Here is a 22,291-nt window from a genome sequence, read left to right on the forward strand (position 1 = left end):
CGGAGCGCCCGGCTCCCGCGTTGCCGCACAGCTGCCCGAGCCCGAGCTGTGCGTGTGCGGGGCTGGCGGAGCAGCCGCGCCGGGGTGGGAGCGTGTTCGCGAACCGCGTGTGCGCGGGGGCGAGCGGGCGGGCGCGCTGTGGCGGCGCGGGGCAGCGCGTGTGAGCGGGTCCGCGCGCGCGCGCGCTTTGCCGGGTCGCGCGTGGGGCGGCCGCGCCTCCGCGCGTGGGGAGAGCGCGGGCTCCGAGGCGTGCGGCACCTGCCGGTTGTGCGGGTGGGCAGCGGCGGGAACGCCCCCCCCGCAGCCCCGCCGCCATCGGCGCTGGCATTGGGAGCTCCACCTGGAGAAGGTGCCCGACCCATGGGCGCTGAATCCTGATGCTGAGGGAAGCTCGGCCCGGCCCGGCCCCGCTGCCGCACACTTTGCTCTGCCCCCGGCCCCAGGCTGCCCATCCTGCTCGGCGGTTCTGCCCGACCCGAAGGACGGGCGCTAGGCGGCACCTCCCGCCCGCGGCCGGGGCTGCCCGGCCCGCGGGGCGCCTGCGAACGCTGTGCTGCCCCGGCTCCCGGGGAATGCGGCACTAGCACCCCCGCCTCGGCTCGGCACCGCTCCCCTCCTCCCCGGCTCTAGGGGGGGCTTTTTCCTCTTCGGCGTTTTCTGCCGAAGCATCCTTTTTATTTTTTTCCTTTTCGAGGAGGAGGAGGGGGGAAGAGGGAGGTGTTCAATGAGCGCTGCTCGGGCCCCCCCTCCGCGCCTCAGAGGTGCTGTCCCTCCCTGAGCGGAGAGGGGGGAGAGCAGCCGGAGAAACAGAGGGAGGTCCCGGTCCCTTGCTCTGCCGCTGGGGAGCGAGGAGGAGGGTAGTGGGGAGTGTGTCTGTGTGTGCGTGGTGGTGGTGGGGTTTTATTTATTTATTTATTGTTCCTGGTGGTTGCAGCTGGCAGACCTGGGAAGGAGTAGGCGCCATTGCCAGAAGGATTATTGCCAGGGGAAGGGGAGAAGGCAGTGGAGACCCCGAGGCTCCCGAGGAAGCAGAGAGAGGCGGCTCTTTCCCTCCCGCCTTGGCTTCTGCCGCTGGGAGATGCGCCCGGACTGAGGGGCTCGGCTCCCTTCCGCCGCTCTGTCCGTCCCCCCCACCCTCAGTTCTCCTCCTCCTCCTCCCTCCTGTCCAGCAGCATGCATCCTTCTCTGCGGAGACCGGCCGCTGCCACCTCCAACCCTGCCATGCTACTGCTGCTCCTGTGCCTGGGCTGGGCGCCGCCGGGCTGGGGCTGGACGCGGGGCAGCTCCCGGGGGGCGGCCGGGCTGCCCCCCAACGCCACCACGCCGATCTCCATCATGGGCTTGATGCCGCTCAGCCAGTCCGAGGAGGACCAGAAGAGCAAGATCGGTCGGGGAGTGCTGCCAGCCGTGCAGCTGGCCATGGATCAGATCCGCAACGAGTCCCTGCTCAACCCCTATTTCCTGGACCTGCGGCTGTACGACACGGAGGTAGGGACCGCCGCGGGCCCCGCACCGCCGGGCGCAGGGGGAGGAGGCGCCGCCGCCCAGTCCCGGGGCACTGCGGGCGGCGGGGCGCAAGGGCAGCGCGGACGCCCGAGCCGGGGCTGTCGTTGCCGGCGGGGCCGTGCGCGGGCGCCTCCGAGCCCGCTCTGCCCGGCCGGCCCCGCAAGCCGCCGGTAGATGTGGAGGGACCGGCGGTGGAGGGAGAGGAAGTGGAGCTGGCGGGCCGTACTCTGCTCGCCCCGCATATCCGGAGCGGCTCCCCCAGCAGCCGGTGCTCGCCCCGCCGCTCGCCCCTCGGGCGCCCCTGCCCGGCGCGGCAGGGGCCGCTTGCAGCGCGGGGGTGGGCGCGGGAGGGTGCCCGTGTGTGGGAGATGTCTGGTGGCGGCTGGGATGCGCTGCCCTTGGCACCCACGTACGCGGTTGCCTCTCGCTGGCGCTCCTTCGCCCAGCAAAGCTGCGACCACATCGCTCTCCCAGCCGCTGCCCGTTCAGCAACAGATGCACGCCGGCCACTTTTCTCCCCCTCCCCGCCGCCGGGCACACGCTGCTATCTCGATTTATGCCATGCCAGGACGCGAAGGGCAGCGGCCGCAGCCGTAGCTTCAGGAGGACGTGGGGAGGCTCTGGCAGGATTTCGCCGGGTCTCCCTCTCCTCCGACTGGGACAGCGGGGGCAGCTGGACTCCCGCCCGTGGGGTGCGCGGTGGGCCGCGGCGGGGCTCAGGCGAGATGCGCCGGGGCGCGGAGGTGCTCCTCGGAAAGAGTTAAATTTGCGGTCCCTCTCCCCGCGGAGCGCCCGGCAGCGCGGAGGGATGCTTGAGAGGTGCCCGGCACCGGAGCGCTGCCTGGGGCCGGCGGACGGGCCGCCCTGGGAGAGGAGCCCTGCGCGGAGGTGCGCTGGGGAACATCTTCACTCGGTAGAGAAGCAGGGAGCGAGGCAAGGGCTTGGTTAAGTGGGTTCCCACCGCCAACCACTCACAACTGCATTTGGTTTTGGTCACAACTTCAATAAGTGGGTGTTTGCGGAGGGTACGTGCTGCTTCAGCGTCGAGGTTTTCCTGAAGATGGCAGCCGTTTCTTGTGTAATGCTGGTGTCGGGGGCTCATTTCCAAGACAACCCCCGGCAAAGGAAGCGACTACTGAAAATCTTCCTGGCTGTGATTTAAGGAAGCCCCTCTCCTCTCCCCTTCGATTATTGGGATCCGGGGGAGCCAGCTGAGAGTAGCAGTGACAGGCTGTACTGCTGTGTGACAGTGTCTCCGTCCCCAAAATTATTGCAAAAGCCTCTCCTTCTAGCGTGGCTGCTTTTTATTGACATATATTTGTCATAGTTGTTGTGTTTTTTTTTTTTTTTTTTTTTTTTTTTTTTTTTTTGTGTGTGTGTGTTTTGTTGTTTTTTTTTTTCAGATATCTCTTAGCAAAAATGCATGGAGGGCAATAGTGGTGAAGCAGTAATTTGGGAGAAAGCATGCTGCCATCGTGTTGCGTTTTGTGAACAAGAATGAGATATTCAAAGGGAATACAGGCAAGATCAGCCTAGAGTAGCTGGTCGTTTCCTTAAAAAAATGAATCTCAGGGAACTCTGCAATCATAAGAAAAAGAATTGTCGGGTATTTTCTGAATGGCATTACCTGTTTCATAAAGTGAGGTGCTTGTTAGAAGAAAGTCACAGTTCTCCTAATCCTGTTTTCATTACATTATTCTATTTAAATCTTTACCTTGGATGAAATTGTTACAAATATAACACATGCATAGGAAGTAGAGAAGCCCAGGCAAGATCTTCCTTCTTCATACAGTAACATCATAATCAATAAGGTGCTGCACTTCATTGCAGTCAAAATATTTTGAAGTTCTACAGATTTGGGGTTCTGAACAAGATAGTTAACATTAAAATATTCAGGAAAAAATGCCCTATTTGCTCTGGACTGAGTATCGGTTTCTTAAAAATTACATTTTTACAGTTTTGTACTCTAGGGACGCAAAGAATCAGGGTCATGTTGCCTATTTGCTCTGTAGCTTTGAATGCTTTTAAGCAATTAATAAATGGATGCTTATGGAATGCTAAGTCTGATGAATGCATATATTTGAAGTATGCTTGGATCATTATTGCATGCTTAGTAGTGGCAAGTAAATAACATAGTGTTCATGAAGAGCACTAGACTGACTGCACCAAAATGGAATAGACTAATGGCTGGAATAGCTGTTAAATACATAATGGCAGTGCAAACTTTTTCACTCGCTTCAGACATTACCTTATTCCTTCAGTGCAGTTACCGTAAGCAGAAGGATAGATGGCTCATCATGCCCACTTGGTCCTCAGCCTATTTTCCGAGGTTGCCAATAAACAGATATGCCTGAAGGGCCTGGATCTTTATCATTGCATAATCACAGACCAGGGAGTCGTTCTTTCTCTCAGGGCTTTGCAGGTGGTGCTTGTGACATTGTTGGCTCTTGAAAAGAGAATGTGGAGCCTTGAACACATGGGGTATTTTAATAGCTTGAGAAATAATTGTAGTATACTTATAATGCTTAGGAAATGTATGGCAGTGATTCAGAAACTCATATATTCTTCCTCACATCTTTCCAAAATCTCTCATTGTTGCAATCTGATGTTTGTATTGCAATTTTGTGTAATATTTTCTCTTTAAAAGGTCATGAAAGATAATAATGAAAACAAACATATTGGTTTTTTTTTATTATGCATTCAGGTAGTTTTCTGTGAGGACTGAACTTAATATTTTGTTTTGCTTGATATTTCAGATTTGTATAATGAAGCATTATAGTGCCTTTTCTTTCTGATCAACCATCTGAAGAACTGCAGTGTGCTTTCTGAGTTAGACTGTTATTTGTCAGTGCTTGAACTCACTGGCCTTTGAGCACATGAGAAGCAGTCCTAGTGTTTTTCAAAGCATTTAAACTGAATTAAGCACTTAAATACAATCCCTAGTCTATGTCTCAATCAGTTGTGTGAATTACATCTTTGTAACAAAACATGACCACAGATCACAGCAAGTATATAAAAATGTAGAGGCTTCTGTCTTGTGTATTTTTGATGGTTAAATGTATCTGGAGTTCAGTCCTGATCCGGTTCAGTGAACTCTGTTTTGTGAACCCCTGGGCATGCCTTCATCTATTTGGATATTTCTATATAGGCTCAGTCAATAAAACAAAGCTCAGGTGTAGGCATTTGCAGAACTCTGGTTCCCAATAGTGACTTTAATTTGTGCTGTTCTTTTCAATGAGAGCAGGAGCAAACTCTAGATGAGACTCTTAGGCAAAATTTCATAATAACGTTATTTTAGAAACTAGAGAATTTATCAAGTGATCATCTGTAAAGAGCCTCATCCAAAACCCATTGAAATTAATGGCAGTAATTTACTGATTCCAACGGCCCTTGGACCAGCTCCTAGGAGTTAAGGGTGCTTGATAGTTTATGGCTTTGGATCAATAACAGTAATGTAATATTTCTTCTTTTTCCCATCCCTGTGATTATAACTTTAGTTGGTCAAAAATGCAAAGAAATGTTTTGCAAAATAATGAAATAAGAAGCTCTAGATACACTAGATGTAGTTCACAACTTCATGGAAATCAGGAAAAATGATTTCTGCTTAAGCACTCTGGCAGACATCTATTAGAGGGGAAAAAAAGGCAGAATAACCCTAAAATAAAGGAATTAAATGTTCTAGTACACAATATTATCAGTTTCAACTGTATTTAATTTGCATGAGGCAAAAACTGACCATGCAGAATCTAGAGGAAGAGGCATAGTGGAAGAAGACAAGGGCTTTAATGGAAGTTGGATATTTGCCTTTCTACATCTGGACATCTTCCCTTGAAGATGGCATTTATTTTCTGATTTCTTTTAGGAGCAGTGCTGCAAGTGGTGCACAGAGAGGCTGATATTGTTTTGAATCTAAACATGTATAGTCAAGAAAACTGTGTAGGCAAGTTCTGTCACTTGTTTCTGAAGATCAAAATGAGTCTTGAAAAGCTGAAAAAATACCTTCCAGAAGTGAGTGGGGTTTATTATCACAAAGAGGGAAGACTATTCATACTATGGGGATGAGATTATTTCATTTTCTCTAACTACTACAAATAGTGTGTGATAATCCTAATATAATCTCATCTTTGTTTAATAATACACACTAACACTTTTAAATAGCAGGTTGGCATAGAAGGGTGAGCTCTGGAAAATGCATGTGTTCCATGAAATCTGAAGGAAAATGTGAACTTATTGATATTCAATACATATTTGCCCACTCCTGTAATTCAGTAAAAAGTGCCTTGTTTAGTTTATCTGACAGGAAGTTACAGTATAGGCATATTATAAATAGACCTTCTCTTTATTTTCTTCTTTTACTGAAAAAAGAAAAAAAAAATAATCTGTATTTTCAGTGAAACCCTCCCCCCTCAAAGTTTAAGAAAGGTGTACAGGCTGTGCACCAGTCTTGATCATTCCTACTAGCTATTCTAAGTTTAAAAAGACACTCAGCCTCCAAATAAAGATGCCATTTCTGGGAAGTCCAGTCATTACTGTTGTTGACAAAGTTGACCCATGTCTTGTTCCTGCAAGCTGAAGTAAGAGTCACATTTACTCTTACTAAGAATGGGGAATATATTCTGGAAACAGGAGAGCAGGTTGGTGTCAGTGTTGCACAATAAGGTGTCTATCAAGGAGCAATGGAGCTCAGTGTTCAGTAGCACCTGGTGGTTGTCGGAGAGCGACAAGGAGCTACTGGTTGCCATCTGACAAACTCTGCCCTGACAGAAGTGAGCAAGCGCACCCCTCCAGAACAAAATCACACCATGTGTAGGTTAGGCCGGTTGTCTTAGGAAGCGCAGATTCAAGTCACTCCAACAGCAGCTGGATTTGCATGGGGAAGTATGGTGCATCGAAGCCAAGTCGGGACTCTGGGGGTGATCCCTGACATGCTTGTGAATTCTCTGAGTCCTGAATTGCCTGGAGCCTTGCTTTGCTTTTTAAAGTAGTGCTCAAAATGGGAGAGATGTTGTCATGGTCATGTAAGAGTAGCAGTCTGCTGAATACATGGAAGATGTCAGGGTCTAAAAGAGGGCCCCATTTACAGCAGACGTTTATTCTTGTATCATCTCGTGAGCTTGTGTCTGGCATATGTTGAAGTGGTTGGGTCATTTCTTACTTTTAAATATTACCAAGTACTTGTGCTGTCTGATATGCAAAGAGTAGCATTAAAATGCAATACACTGTGTGTATGGATGACGTTCACTGTCTACTCTGCTGGCAACATTCTGCTTGGAAGGGACATACTTCTTCAAATAGTCAGTGTGCCCTTTGACTTTTGCGTAATATGGTTCCATTTGTGCCATACCCTCCTTTTGCTCTAGAGTTTTGTAAACTTGGAGGGAATAATCCAAAAGTTAAGTGTTTATGTTAATTCTATGCTGGCTTCTCTGCTGATGCTAAGATGTGGGTGGGGAGAGGAGAGAAATCATGTGTTCACTGCACCCACTCCTCTGGGTGCGGATCCCAGACCTGCAGAATGTATATCCTCTATCTCTGCAAAGAGATTAAAGCCAATGTATCGCTTTCTGGCATGTCTTGCAATTTCCTGTATAACTTAGCCTATGCATACTGCAAAACACACTGTAGCAGAATCTTTTGATTCAAACGCCAAACATGCACCATCAGCAGGGAAAGGTTATTTTTTTGAATAAGTCCAGGAAGTCCATTTGTAGAAAAGAGGGGGAAGGTTCTATTCTCTGATATGGTTATCACTCAGAGTGAATTACTCAAGTTTCTGGAAAAGATGGGGTATAATATCCTGGTGGTAACTGTGAAGAAAATATTTGCGATAGGAAAAGAGAAAAGAAGGAGCCAGGAGTGAGAGATTTAATGACGAGACACACAACAAGTTGTCTGTGTAATATTTATATTGTTCTAATTACATACACTTAACTATTTGGGATGACAGCATAAATAGCATTGCATGTCAAGGCTACAAAACACTATCTCACAGTAATGATCCGAGCATGGTGGTGCATGCGTGTCTCAAGCTCTGTTGTTTGCTTTCAGTTTCATGGCTTTATGGACTTTTTAATGGCAGATGGTGAAATAACAATGCATTTGAGCAAAATGCAGAAGCTGGGAGACAAACAGCTTTTTCATGAAACTCAAGTGGAGGTCCTTGTTGTTGCAGGGTAGAAGATATTTTTACTTAGGGAGAGATGAACCATTGCATATGGAGGTCTGGCTCAGGGAATCAAGTGGTTCAAGTTAACAGAGGAAAATCCTCAGTGATCCATTTTGGCTCAAATAGTTTTTGGAGCAGCTGGGGTGAGCAGAGGGGTACACTGAGGCCAGTCACCACTTGTGTGACTCAGTCCTGTGGAGATGTGTGTTGATACGCAGCAGCGCCATATAGTCCAGAAGCTCTATTTCAGGCTGTGGGCTTCCAAGCTGAGAGGGTACAGTGCACATACATCACATTTTTTGGAATTTATTTTTGTACTAGGAATCCTGGAACTAAATCAGTGACAGACCTTGAAGCTTTCTGGAAGCCAGATGCACTGTTCTCTGATTTGTAGGTCTAGCAGAGCTAAAAGAGAGGTTTGCAGTACTTTCCTGGTCCCCTGGCTCCAGCATTAATGGACCAGTAGCCTGACTCCTGAAGCAAATTGGTTCAGCCACAGCATCACTCTGACTTAAAGAAGGCAGTGTCCCTAAGAATAGCTGGAATATATTTTCAGTCATGCTGTGTCTCCCTTTGCCATACCACTTACACTTGTGGGATGACAGAGTCTTCTTTCCTAGGCAAGGATTCCTCTATTTGCAGAGGATTTTGCTGTGGGTAAGGTCTGCTGAATTTGAGGGTTGCTTGATGCTACCTGCTAATTAGAGATGGGACATTCTGACTGAAAAAACACTGTTTATTTTATTCTCTCTCTCTCTTTTTTTTTTTTCCTTGTGATGTAATAACCATGTAACCTTATTGCCAAGTTGGTGATTGACGTCCAATTTCTATGCTGATAGCTTTTCATTATCATCGGCCTTTAGTTCTGACAATTTTACCTGTAGTATTTTCCACATAAGTATTCTCGAACATGAAAATGAAGGCTAACAAATTAAAGGCAAATATCCACCTTCACTCTGAAAATAATAGTATTAAAGAGCATAGAATATAAGGGCTAATTCAGCAGGGCTGTCCAAATTGTTACTGAGGCTTCTGAGAGATGAAGGCCCAAATAATGGACTAATTGCTTTAAAGTGAACATCACGAGTTTGAGGGATAGGATTAGAAAACATAGGTCTCCTACTATGACCATGATGCTTCTCTTAAATAATTAATGACTTTTAAGATCAGAGGACCATTAGGATTATCCAGCTCTTACAATATAGGACATATATTTCACTTAGGGATTTCTGCCTGCCCCACTATGAACTAGACTATGTATTTTTGCAAGCCCTCCAATCTTGTCTTCAGGATTCCCCCAAATCCTCCTTCCTGGAAAACTTTTCTCTCCGATTTGCTTGAAATCCCTTTAAAAGTCCACTGCTATTTCCAGCTTAAACTCTGCTGACCCTGTAACCGCTGATGCTGTGAGTAGTAGCTCTCAGCTCCTGCGTGTGCCGCTGTCCCTGCGATGCCCTCCCGGCTGCAGAGCTGGGAAATCACCAGCAAGGTGAGCTGTGTGGGGTGACCAAGGCTTTCCAGCTTGTTATGGCTATCCAGCAGATCCAGCCTTATATGAAGGACTCTGATGGATCAGATCCTGCTGGAATCTGGTTTTCTTCCCTTCTAAAGATTGTCCCCGACCAGAAGTGAAAGCCTTGTTAGCTTGCTTCTTGGCAAGACGGGTCTGCCGGATTCGTGTGCTCCTTCACTGAGTAGTTGGTTTTGCAAAATATCTTTTGAATTCTTGGCTGAACCCCATGTTCTTCTCTACATGCACCTTTTTTGTAAGACTATTTTGCCGTAATCCCCATTAGAGGAGCTCGTCCGTCTGTCTGGTTAAGTTATTTCCAGAATCTCAAGCTTCTTGATTAAAGAAGCACTGCCTTATATCTTTAAAATAATATATTTGTTCAATCGTTTGTTTCTTTAAAGTCATTATGTTTTTCAGTTTACCATTTGCCAATGGTAGCCCTCAGCTTCTGCTGCATCTTCACTGAACTACAGAATTATGTGAAGATTCATACACACAATAGGTGTCTAAGTAACCATTTTACATCCAAAATCTCCAGGGAGAAGTAGCAAGGCGTCCCTTTTGGGATGTTAATTAACTTCCTTTCCACTGTTTACTGCTCCTGCTTTCACAGGGAATTTGATGTTTTTTCTAGCAAAGAACACGTATCTTTACAGTTTTTATTCTCTATATATAGAGTCACAGTTTTTAAAAGATTAACAATTAGTGTGGTACAAAAATGAACACATAACATTTTTCAAGCATTGTGATTATCAGACTCATGTGTGTCTTAACAGCATTATATAGAGATGTCTTAATGTACGCATGTAGTATAAAAATATTAAATTCTGCATTTCTGTGGGGTATTTTGTGTAGTTTTATAGTTCTATAAAAGCACCTTGGGTTTTGCTTTCCCCTCTCCCCTGTGAATTCAGAGAGCCCTAAGTATTAATAATTTACAGGAGGTTGACCGAGATAGAGCGATAGCTTTCTCCTTTATTTCCCCTTCCACTTTCTTCCTTTCTAAAAATTAAAAGCAGTACCAAATTCCATGTTGTTGGTGAGAATCCAGCATAGAGGGATGTGCTAGTGGCAGAAAGATTTTGTGCAATGTAGTAAAAGAAATTCAATAGCAATAGCTACCACTATGTAGAGAAAGCTCCCCTCCACTCCTGATTCCTTGCTGTGAAGAATGCTAATGCTATCAGCTCCAGATCGCCTTTTCTTTTTTTTTCTTTTTCCCTAAAAAACAACAACAAAAAAGAGTTTCAAGTTATGTCCCTGAACTGAAGATTTGCTTTCCAAAAGCACTGAGTGATTTGCATTTTTTGTCAACATCAGTGGGAATTGCTGAATGCTCAGCACTTTAGAAAGCCAGCCCACCTATGAAAATGCAATGTGCTTCTATGAGGGGAGACCTAGAATTGCCACTTTTAATTAAGACCAAAGGCATTCATAGTTACTTGCTTTAAAGTTTTGAATTGCCTGGTGGAATAAAATGCAGATTTTGTTCAGCCTTTGGGATACAGATCCTTTCAGGATCAGTGCAGTATTATTAGAATTAAATAACTTTTAGAATAAGATTATTGCATCTCAAAAATCCTGTAGTTGAGAAATACGCAAGGTATGGGTATTTTTTAAAAAAAACAGTCATTCAAAAATAGTCGTTTTTGTAATTAACACATATCTTGAAGTTGTATGTTTGACCTTGGCAAAAATAACAGCTTGTATGATGTAAACAAAAGGAGTGACACCGTGGGAGTACTATGTCCCTAGGGCCTTGTTACTCAGGGCAGGTCTGCACAGCTGGCACAGTTATGTCACTGGTGGGTACCAGGAGGTGTTATCTCAATGTCAGTAGAAGCCCTTGGTGCAGTTACAGCAGCAAACAGCACTTTTCAACTGATCCAATAAAGGTTATTTCATTTAAAGGGGATAGTTTACTGAAGGGTTGGAAGTGTGTTTTCCTTGACCAATGAGTTCAAAAGTTTGATATTATTAGAAATCATTTTTTCATCCATTACAGAGCAAGTTACAGATTAAGGTGCCTCTGGACATGACACTAGATAGACTGAGCTGCCTTTTTTTTTTCTTCTTCTTTTCCCCTTCCCCAGCTTTTTATGCATTCCTGTGGCTTTCTTCTGAATCTTTCACAGTTTGTCATCTTCATTCTCAAAGTGCTGCCACTACAATTTGATCTATTACTTCAGGAATAATCTCACTGATGCTGTACATACTAGTAATTTTGTCTCTTTTCTTCAAGCCTTCTGTTCAGAATGGAGGAAATCAATTTGATCTTTGTGCTGCAGTGCTGGAGAGGAGGGAAAGGAAGTAGAAATGATATTTTCAGGCTACGTATTGGGAGTGGGGCACTAGGATTTGCAGAAAAAATAAGTTTTCATTTGCCTTTTTCAGATGAATCTCACCAGCTGCAAGCAAATACGGTCAGTCTTGGTAGGGCAGTCAGAAGTAGAGAGCCTAGTCATTTGTGTAATGCCATGAGAGGTAAATAGTTTTAGCTGCACAGCTGGCTACTTAAGTACTAGAGAGAGTTCAGAGAAAGGCAAACAAAGCTGGTGAGGGGTCTGGAGCACAAGTCTGATGAGGAGCAGCTGAGGGAACTGGGGCTGTTTAGCCTGGAGAAAAGGAGGCTGAGGGGAGACCTGATCGCTGTCTGCAACTACCTGAAAGGAGGTTGTAGCATGGAGGCTGTTGATCTCTTCTCCCAAGTAGCAAGTGATAGGATGAGAGGAAATGGCCTCAAGTTGCACCAGGGGAGGTTTAGATTGGATATTAGGAAAAATTTGTTTGTGGCAAGGATTGTCAGGCATTGGAACAAGCTGCTCAGGGAAGTGGTGGAGACACCATCCCTGGAGGTGTTTAAAAGGTGTTTAGACGAGTTTCTTAGGGACATGGCTTAGTGCTAGAGCTAGGTTATGGTTGGACTCAATGATCCCAGGGGTCTCTTCCAGCTGAAATGATTCTAAGATTCTATGATTTTATGCTAGAGCAGATAGTAGTGTCTCAATATTGAAGCTACTCTTGGCATAGGTAGAGGCTTGGTCTTGATGTAAGGACAGGAGTTGCCATCCTAAATAAATCATAATGGTTTCCAGTGCATAACCAAGGTTTCTTAGGATGTGTGAGTGCTCTGCACTCTAATTACACTGCACGATTAAGCAGCAAGAGCAGAGACACGTGGGACAAGAAGGGTGAATGATAACCTACTTTGAAAAAAACTAACATTTGAGGCTGGGATTAGAACATCCTATAAATGTTAATGGGTGTTACTCAAGGGGGAGGAGGTTTTGTGTGGGAGGCGTGAGGTGACATATAGCTTAAATATATAGCCAGCCTTTAACACAGTAAATTCACTCCATAGTCAACCTTTTACATGAGCTAATAACTCTTAAAGTGATTTATGGTTCAGAAATACTGATTGGGGGATTGAGAACTCAATTGAAAATGCTATAAAGGCAGAGGATAATTTGGTAAGGAGGACAATACTGAAAAGATTACTCCTTTTGCCTTTAGATTGTATTTGCTATAGGTAATACATTTATGCCAAGTGTTCGGGTCTTTTTAAGTTCTCAGGGACTGTGCTCCTATGAGGGAGCACAATTTCCTCCTACAGTTTCCCTCTCTGAAAATTACTCAGTTTGTGCAGATCTTATGAAGGAGATGCCAACAGTGAGTCATCTGGTCACCAGCTCTGTCCTCAACTCTTGCAAAAGCTATACTGATCCTTATCATGCTAAAAAACAAGCATCTACCTTTGATAAAACTATAGTGAGTAAGGCAGGGTCTAATATGAAACGGCCTTGATTTTCTGACACTGAAATAAAATTTCAAAATTAGTACTATTTCAAATAATTGTGGAAATTCAGCTTCAAATTTGAAAAGTGCATGCAAGATGCAATGAACTGATTTAGCAGATTAGCATTTTACAGATGTTTTGTTAGCAAATTCTGAGGGTGCTGAGTAAATTCAGTTGAAAAAACCTCTATCTTCGGATGTGTGGCAAGGGCATAACAGTGTGCTTTTGTAGGTATTAAGCCTCAAGAGATGATATTCTAAATCTGAAAATTATACCTTCATGATCAATCACATGCATGGCAAATATGGCTATTTTTTTAATAAAAATGAAAACAGATGGGCATGTTTTGACACAAGTATTACAGGATTAATTTGCAATAAAAATACTATATAAGAAACAATTGTCTATTTAGATAGCCAGATGTTTCTATCAGGAAGCAAATTTTGAGTAAGCAAGTAACATGAGGCTGCACTAGTACATGATCTTGTTTGTTCCTTTGCCAGATGTGGGTTAAATGGAGCATTGCTGAGCAGATCCAAAAGTAGCACAAGGAGAAAAAACGAACTGGTCTGGTTGAAACCAGTCACATATCTACAGAATGAGGTGATGCTCCCTAACATGTATGCTCTTCTTTAAAATGTATGTCCTTCTTTAAAATGTATGTCCATCTATGTGGTGCTGAAAATTATTTTGTAACCTCTGGTATTGCATTACTTTCTCATGAATTTGAAGCCATTGAGTGAGCAATGGGGGTTGAATGAGGTGTGGTGGCAGATTTGTTTTTTTGAACACAGATGAGGATACCGGATATTCAAATCACATTTTTTTGTTACCTAAATACAATTCAAAGCTATGACTCACGGAACCTCGTGTTCCCACTCGGTTGGTGAAAAGATTGAGGCATGGGATGAAGAGCAGTTCAGAGCACCATAGCTACTAAGATTTGGCAGCATGAATGCCTCCTGCTTTCCTCCCCTCCTCTCTCTTGGTGTAGTCAATGTTGAAATAGTGCTGGTAAAGAAGGCTGGTCCAAGGACTCTTCACTAACAAAATCCTGGTTAAGCCTCTAATAAAGGTATTAAATGGGATTTAAGCAACGTCTTGGCCTATACTGGCCCTCTGCTCAGGGAAGAGTTTCATCCTGAATTTAAAAAGTGTTTAAAACATATATTTTCAATAATCACATTACAGAATCAGAAGACTAAGCAATGGAAAATACCTATTAAGTCATTGTGTTAAATTGTTGCTATGCAGGACTGCGCTACCAGGGTGTGCTTCCTACTTACTGTTGTGCCCAGCTATTGTGCTGAATTTCTCAGTCTAGGGAACTCCCATAATAAATTTTGACCTTCCTGCATTTGATGTGGGCAGAGCCTTCTACAAGAAGAAAAATAGTATCCCCTTCCCCATGTAGCCTCGCTGCTTTGTGACTATAGGCAATGGTGATGAAGAAAAGCAAGGGAAAAGCATCAGGTATTTCTATTTCACTTCGTGTTTGTGCTCAAGAATACATGGAGAGGAGTAATAATTGGTTGGGCTCTTTTCTTGCCCACCCAGTTGCACAAGTGAGTTGGTAGAAGAGTTGCTCTGGACAGTTAGTAATAAACTGAGTGTATCTCCTGCTTGGGGCTGTTCCCTGCCCCCAAGGCAGACATTTATTGCTTCTTTATTCAATATTATTTTGCTTTTTTAACTGTTACTTACCTGTTTACTTCCATGCCCTCATGCCATGCAATATATAGATTGTAGTTATAAATTAGAATGTTCATAATTAGACTTTATTTGGAGATTTTCTGGAGAAGCTTTTTAGTTGCACATCAGTTTCAAAATAATTTATTGACCTGGAACACTGTTTTGAAAATTAAAATGAAAAAAAAAAAAAAACAACAACCACCCTTTCTGCAGCAAGCCAGTACTTTATTTTGAAATGTCAACTATTCACAAAACAAATTGCTAAGCTCTGAACATATAATTTCAAATTTGATTTATACCAAATCAAACTTCTGCCTATGAGCCCTTCCATGTGTTTTCCTTTCAGATTACTGAGTCACAAAAACATTTGAGGTTTTGGGTTTCCATCCCAGCTTGGCACAGGGCATTTCTTTTGAAATCTTGAATTTCCACAGGATGGGAAAAAAAAAAGTTGTTATTCAGCTGTATGTATAATGACACTGAGCTGAAAATCTGAGCTTTTTTTCTTCTTGGACAAACAAGCCTTTCCCAGGCCAGGTGTTCTTTCCTTCCCTCTCCTTGGGTTTGGCTCTTGCATTTCCTTCCCTTGCCTATGGCAGCATCCCAGTAGGTGTCGGGGGCTTTCTGTGCATGGGTGGGATGGGGAGAGCTGGCTGCTTGTGTGGAGGGAAGGGGTCACCCAGGTGGCTGATTACAGTGGGTAGAGCAGCACTGCTGCTGTGAAGGAGGCAGGGGGGATGATGCTTGCCTGAGGGGTGAGCTAGGCTCTGAGTGCTGGGTAACAGAGATACAGGTTCTTCTTTGGAGCGGTGATCCTGTATCTATTCCCTTCTCCCCCTGCTGAGCTTTGCTTATCCTGCAGCAAATAAGATTTTCTCCAGCATCAGTATTTTTCTCTGCATTTCTGCATGCACAGCATCCGTTCCATTCGGTAGCCTGGCATATTACTTGGAAAGCTGCAAATAGTGTGATGAAATCACTTAGCTAGCTGCGACAATATGTGAAATGCCTGTCAAAAGCTGTGTGACTGCAGATGGGAGGAACAGGCCTGAACTCTGTGTATGCTCAAAACTCACATTGATTTTAAGGGAAGCATGGGGTTTCTGAGAAAAGCAGAATCAGACAGAGGATATACAGCTTTTAGCTGTTGCACCTTTTGCACTAGAAGTATATAAAATATTATCAATACTCAAGACTGAGTATTCTCTGTTTGGTCTGTGTGAAGCCAATTGAAAATGTGATATGTGAAAGATAAAACAAACTGAAGCAATCTTCAAGCACTTCGATCAATCCCTACAATACCCTTTTTTCAAAGGAATCATACTAGTTTGTTTATTGATTTGTCACCTATGGATGAATATTTCTGCTGCAGAAATGTTTTAAATTACACATGTTTAAAATTAGACTTGGCAGAGCAATTTGCCTAGAGATTATTCTTGTGAAGTATTGATTCACAGCACTGCTGTGAGCTGGATTACTGTCCAAATTGGAAAAGCCAGTCGTAGAGAGGTCTTTATCCTTTAATAACAATTAGCTTCTTTCTTAGAGGGACACAGCTGACTGAAGCAAAGGAAAGCTGCAAGATGTCAGGCAACCAGGGAATCTAAGGCCTCCTCTTCAGGGATGTGGGCTGCAGGGGAAGGGAAGGAAAAAAGAGAAAAGCACCAAGAAAGATGGTTTTCTGGAACTGGAAACTAGACACGCTGGTGCTGCTTGTGTTATTAATAATCAGGTGCTCTGAGGAACTGGATCGCACTCGCCTCTCTCTTCTCGGGCTTTCACCCACCAGCTGCCTGATTAATCGGCGAAACCTAACAGCAGACGTGTTGCCCGCTATCCATTTAGCCTTGAAACATCTACATAAACATTCATGGATGTTGAAGAACTATGAACTCCAGGTATCATTCCATGACACGCAGGTAAATGGACATAGGTGTAGAGTTGTGTAATGTTCAGGTCTCCTCTGTGATCACCCTTTTGAAAGCTTGCAACTGAATCCTTCCTCGCGAATTCCACTCTGCTGAAATACTGCACATGTGTCCGTCTGGAAACTTTGGGCTGTTAGGTGGATGCCTGTCTGTGACGGGGATATTGTGGTGCAGTTGTGCTCTGATGGCTGTAGAAGCAGTTATAAAGAGTGGGTGAATTAGGAGGGATGGCAAACACCTATGGCTCTTCAGGTGTTTCTGAGGCACCCAGAAAGCGTGCTCCAAATCAAACGGCTTGTTGAGTTGCTCTGTTATTCTGTACTTTCTTCTGTGTCTCTGGTGACAACTCTACAGATCGCTGCCTTCTATTTGTGCTTTTGTGTGAGCAGAAGAGAGGTCTGAGCTGTGCCATCAGGGCAGAGCATTTGCCTGTGCAAAGCCTTGCTTGCTGGTTTGGGGAAAAATTAAGGGCTGATACAAGAGCTGAGGGTATAAAGAGTATTGACATTACATCTGTCATAATAATGCTTTAGAATTTGAGAGAAGCTGTGTTTTTTCCTTTTTCTTCTAGGACTGAGATATCTATCTTCTGTGCAGAAATTAAATCCAGACAGTTAATTTTTAAGGCCTGTCTTTTAGGCTGGCCAAAACAATTGTGACAAAATTAAGAGGAGAGACTTATGTAGCAGGGTGATCTGGGACTGTAAACCTGTTCTTAAGGAGCTTTTCACTGATTTGAACTTCTGTCTCTCGCACTGGATGCATGTGGTGGAGCAGGTGCCCTTAGGTTCATACACGGTTACATGTGTATGTGCATACTGTTTCCATATACAGTAGTAAACCACTTAATACTTAGAAATTGCAAAATAGTGCATCTAAACACATTTGCTTATCTTTAAACATGGACTATACTGTTATGAATAAGTTATTAAAATTTGACATTATTACACAAATAACAGTTGTATTGCGTTATATAATGGGAAGAAGGTATTAGATGTCTTCTTTTGAAGCTCTAGAAAATTATCCAAGGGAGAAATTCTAATGTAATTTTAATTGTGCATTTGGTGCATAAGCAATTATGTGTAATTTTTGAAGTGCTTAACATACAACAAACATGATCCCATATGCTATAAAGTTACTTGAGGATAGCTTCCATGTTTAATGATGTAATACAAATGTATCAACTGCATGTACACATTAAGAAAACCTCTGTCTTGTAAATTACTTTTAATACAATTAACTGTTTTATTTATTTGTTTATAAGTACCTACTGGAAATGTAATTATAGATATGCAGTCCTGAAAAATGCATACTTGTTAATTGCTTATGTAGAAAGATGATGTGCAGTAACATTTCAACTTAAATAACTGCGAAGTGTAGATGTGAGTTTAAGTGGGCAGCAATTAAAACCTACTGGTATTTGCTCAGATTCAGTGCTTTTAATCCTGTTTCATTTGGGCTAGAGGGAGTGTAGGTGGATGTCTATTAGTTAATCATGTTTGCATAGTTTCCAGTTCTAGGAGCAACTCCAAACTATAATATTTTTCCCCACATAAATGGTCAATAGATTTGAATTGCAGAACTTCAGCTCTGTTGCACTGACCTCTACAATTTGAATTCAAATATTTAAGTAATCTGTAATTATCTTTTTGAAAGAAGCTTTGGAAAAAGACAAGTCATAATGGCTTTTAAAAGATTAACAAAATGTGGGGCATTAGAGTTCTGATTTTTCTTCCTGGTCCTGAGAGTAGAGCACACAGTCTCAAGGTTAACGTCCTGATTATAGACAAGCTACAGAGGTCTTTAGATTTAATAATTTCTCAGGGACAGTATAGATGCGAGAGAGCTGATTCTGTTCGTTGACGTTGTAAGCCCAGATCTGCCATATGTGACCTTATACAGCCTTTCAATTAACTTTTGCTTTAAGTAGGAAACACGGGTGCTTGGCTTTTTGATTGCAAGATCTTTCAGGAGTGGGACAGATAATTGACTTTATGGCACAGTTAACTAGGAAGAGAGAATAGTTACAACCAAAAATATTTGTGTGAAATAAGAAATGGAAAGAAATCATGTCATCCAATGTGTGATGTTGAACAGGGCTTGAACAGCATTGTGGCTTCATTCATGAGCACAGGGGAGCGGGATTGCACTCTGTCCTGAGCCCCTGGGGTTTTGAATCCACATCCCCTGCCTCCCATGAGAGAGCACTGCTGCATGGTAGGGTGTTTTGGGGAGGGTTCTCGGTCTTTTGCTTTGCTACTCTTTTATTTCAACTAATTAAGCCATCACTACTTCAGAATGTGAATGGTAACTATGAGGCAAAGGGAGCACTCTTGCAAGAGCTGAGTTCTTTGTATTAAATGAAGCTGTTTCAGCAGGAGCCTTTGGGAAAACTTTCTTCAGCATAGTATTTTACAACCTGGTGGCTGTGGCACTGAGCTGAGCACTGGATGCTTTCTTTGACTGATTTCTTTCAGGTCTCCTGTGATTTAATATGTGTTTCCTAATTACCGTGTTGTCAATTCCTTGGAAGTGGCAATCCCTTGAACACTCATGATGTAGCATTTCCACATAAAAAAAAAGCTGAAATATTCACTGAGAATGAAGAGCAAGTGAATTAAAATGATCTTCTAGTTTGGTAGATGACTGCTTATCCCTCAAATGGTATGTCTGAAATGTTTATTTATTTATACCAGAAGGATGGGGTTAACAGAACTGTTATGTCCCTCTTTACCAGCCACCCCAAGCAGGGCCATCTTGGAGAGGGGCGTGCTGTGTTTCCCCTGTCTAACTGAAGCAAGGTTGAACTTGGGTTGTTTGTAAAGCCCTAATCCTTGAAGTGTTGGATGAAGGGTGTGGGAAGGCAGGCAGATTGCTTCTGCAGATTTGTGAATCCAACCATGGAACAGCTTTTTAATGCACAAGGGGAAATTATGCCCTTGAGACTTTTCCCCATGGGAGTGGGCAGCCAGGTATAATTGAGCTGTCTGGGTATCACTTCATTTCTGTCTTTCACCATATGGCTGACATCTGGAGGCTCTCCTTCTACACTGTCCTCAGGGTGACCAGGCTGGTGGATTCTTACAGGCTTAGGCAAATCTAAAAATAGTTTTACCGGTAGACAAAGATCAATATTGTGGTCCTTCAAAGTTATTCTTAGGGTCTTATCTAGTTTTCTGTGAGCTAGTAGCCAATACAAAGACTGTGAAGCCAGTGTTTCAATTAGTGATGACGATGTTAACAGGAAATGCTCACGTCCTGTAACTGGGACATGGCTTGAGCCTACAAATAGACTTAACTCTGCCTCTGGGATTTTCTGGGTAGTGCTGATTTGCACTCATGTTGCTTGTTGACACTCGGCTGAGTCTATCCTGATGTGTGTTGTCTCTGACAGGGACGATACAACATGTCCCAGTCTGACTTCAAGGCTGGTTGTCTTTTCTTTGGTAATAAACTGGTTCCTTTGTAATGGAATGACACAATAACATGATAGCTGTGTGTCAGCTTATATAAAGCATACCTTTATGTGCTTATTAAAAAAAGAGAAACAAACAGCAATGAAACAGCCACTGAAAGTGACATTGATAAGCAGATTATTTCTACAGTGAAAATTTCAAGGCATGCTCGTTTTCTTACCTAAATAAGAAAAAAAAAATCTGCTTCGGGCTCAAGGTACAGTAAACTAAAGTGTTGTACTAATTTTTTTGGATTGTGCATGTACAGGAATTTCTGCTTAAAAGCAAGTAAAAAGATACACATTTTGCAATGGCATTAACGCAGCACTTCACTTATTAATTAGACTCTTATTTCATAAACAATAAAAAATAGCTATTGGTTTTCATGTGTGCAACTCACTGCCTATGATCTGTAGCTACACCTGGTACATTCATGACTTCTGAGATGCTCTGTGAAACCACAGGCATAGGAGACAAAAGCATCATTCCATTCATGTTTGCTGAAGACTTGACATTTTGGAAACGTTTGTAAATCAGTGTCCTAGGAATTTGTTAGCAGGCCATGTGTTTGGTAAGTCAGTTCTTGACATGTAACATTCATATAAGCAAGGTATAGTACTTTGCCTCTTAGGGAATGTTTTTCGGTACAGTATCAGAGGCATGAAAATTGTGAACCATAAAATACTTGTCAAATGCTAATTTTAGCTTTCCTAAACTGCCATATCACTATCCCTATTATTAGAACTGTCTAACTGAAAACAAGAAGTGTTCCGTTATCTATATTTTTAACCCCACAAAAGTCTTAATTATGATTCCTGGACAAAGCTCTTTGTTTTCTAAATCATATAATTAAGAAAAATAATAAGTAGATGAGCCTGGCTAAATTCTCTATAAGCCGTTCTTGTGAACTGCTGTGTAAGGTATCCAGTTTCAGTTTTATTCTAGTGTTTCACGTTTCAGTGCAGCAGAGGTTCAGAAATGTACAAAATGTACACAACAGTTGCCTTATGTTAACACTTCCTAAATGTTATTTGATCTAATTCTCATATAGCAAAAATAAATGTAGTCTTTTGTACTCTTTGGCCCCAAAAGGACCTTATTTATTGATGTAATTGTATGTTTTTACTGTATCTTCTTAGTGTCACTCTTCATTTATTTCAGGCCTTTGAAATTGCTCAGTATAACGCAATTTATGTATATGAGTGGTGTATATGCAGACATCTGCTGTGAGAAAAACGACTTGGGCTTGACATTTTTTGTTTTCCTGTTACTGCTTCTGAGCTGCAAGGAATTTGAGCAGAGGAATTGGTTGGTGGATCCAGTGAGGGCTGCCAGGCCAGGAGATGGGTTTGGTGCTGTGAAGCCAGGGATGTATCCAGGCATGTCCAGGGCAGAAGGGCTCTGCTAGGCCTGGGCTTCATCTGGCCTGGCTCTGGAGGTCTGGGCTGGGGATATCTCCCTTCCAGTGGTGTGGTGGGGCTTGCTGTACCATGAAGGAATGGGCACTTCTATGTGCAAAAGATCATCTGACCCATTTGAGGTGGCTATTTTAAGAAAAAAAAAAAAGAATTGTATCCTAGAGAAAGCTTGTTTCTCACTGTGAAGTATTAATACAAAGGGAGCCTCAGCTGGCTAGTGTAGATGCTGATGTCTCCTGTGTGGAGATCTGTATTGCGTCAGCTAGAGACTACCCTAGATGTCTGTGGGACTTTTAATGTAAAAAGCCGTAGTAACAGTGTGTTTCCATCACCTCTGGCTTTCAGTGGGATTTCAGCAAACAGTCTGGAGAACTTTCATGGAGAAATTAAATATTTGGGTTTTTCTGTTCCTAATAACGTGAAAACCCCTTGCAGAATTCTTCACAGAATCATTTGCTCCTGTTCTGCACCTCCCTGCTCATGTCTCCTCGTGGATGTTTTGCTTGTGTGAAATTCTACACAGATATATATTTTGTAATCTTTGTTGTAAAAATTTCATAAAATGCCCCTTTTCAGATTCTAAAAAAAAAAAATAAAAAATGGAGATCTGTCAGAATAAGCAGATTCTTGAGAAATTAGTTCATTTAAGTACACTTTGTTTAGGGCAACTTCAGTGCAAGTTTTTATGCTCATGGGTTGTGTTTGAATGAATCCAAGTCTCTGGTGAATACTATTGCTCTTGGAGCAATTTACATGATTTCGATTTGTGACTTGTGCAGTCAGCCTCTAAAAAAATACCACCAGTGATGGCTTCATT

The 22,291-nt window shown here is 43.2% G+C and overlaps 1 protein-coding gene across 2 annotated transcripts in view; it reads left to right on the forward strand.

The window, feature by feature from the left end:
* The first annotated feature begins 213 nt into the window (after nt 1–213).
* The window catches only part of GABBR2 (gamma-aminobutyric acid type B receptor subunit 2), a 490,476-nt gene continuing 468,398 nt past the window's right edge, over nt 214–22,291 (forward strand). The window contains exons 1-2 of one of the 2 annotated variants that reach the window (XM_065052923.1): nt 214–349; nt 935–1,488. In XM_065052923.1, the coding sequence (XP_064908995.1) occupies nt 1,174–1,488 (315 nt within the window). In that variant the 5' untranslated portion in view covers nt 214–349; nt 935–1,173. Of the gene's footprint in view, nt 350–399; nt 1,489–22,291 lie in introns of those variants that run through there. The other variant, XM_065052922.1, reaches the window with a different exon arrangement.

The sequence above is a fragment of the Columba livia genome, chromosome 2 (genome assembly GCF_036013475.1).
Source record: "Columba livia isolate bColLiv1 breed racing homer chromosome 2, bColLiv1.pat.W.v2, whole genome shotgun sequence".
Taxonomy (NCBI): Eukaryota; Metazoa; Chordata; class Aves; order Columbiformes; family Columbidae; genus Columba; species Columba livia.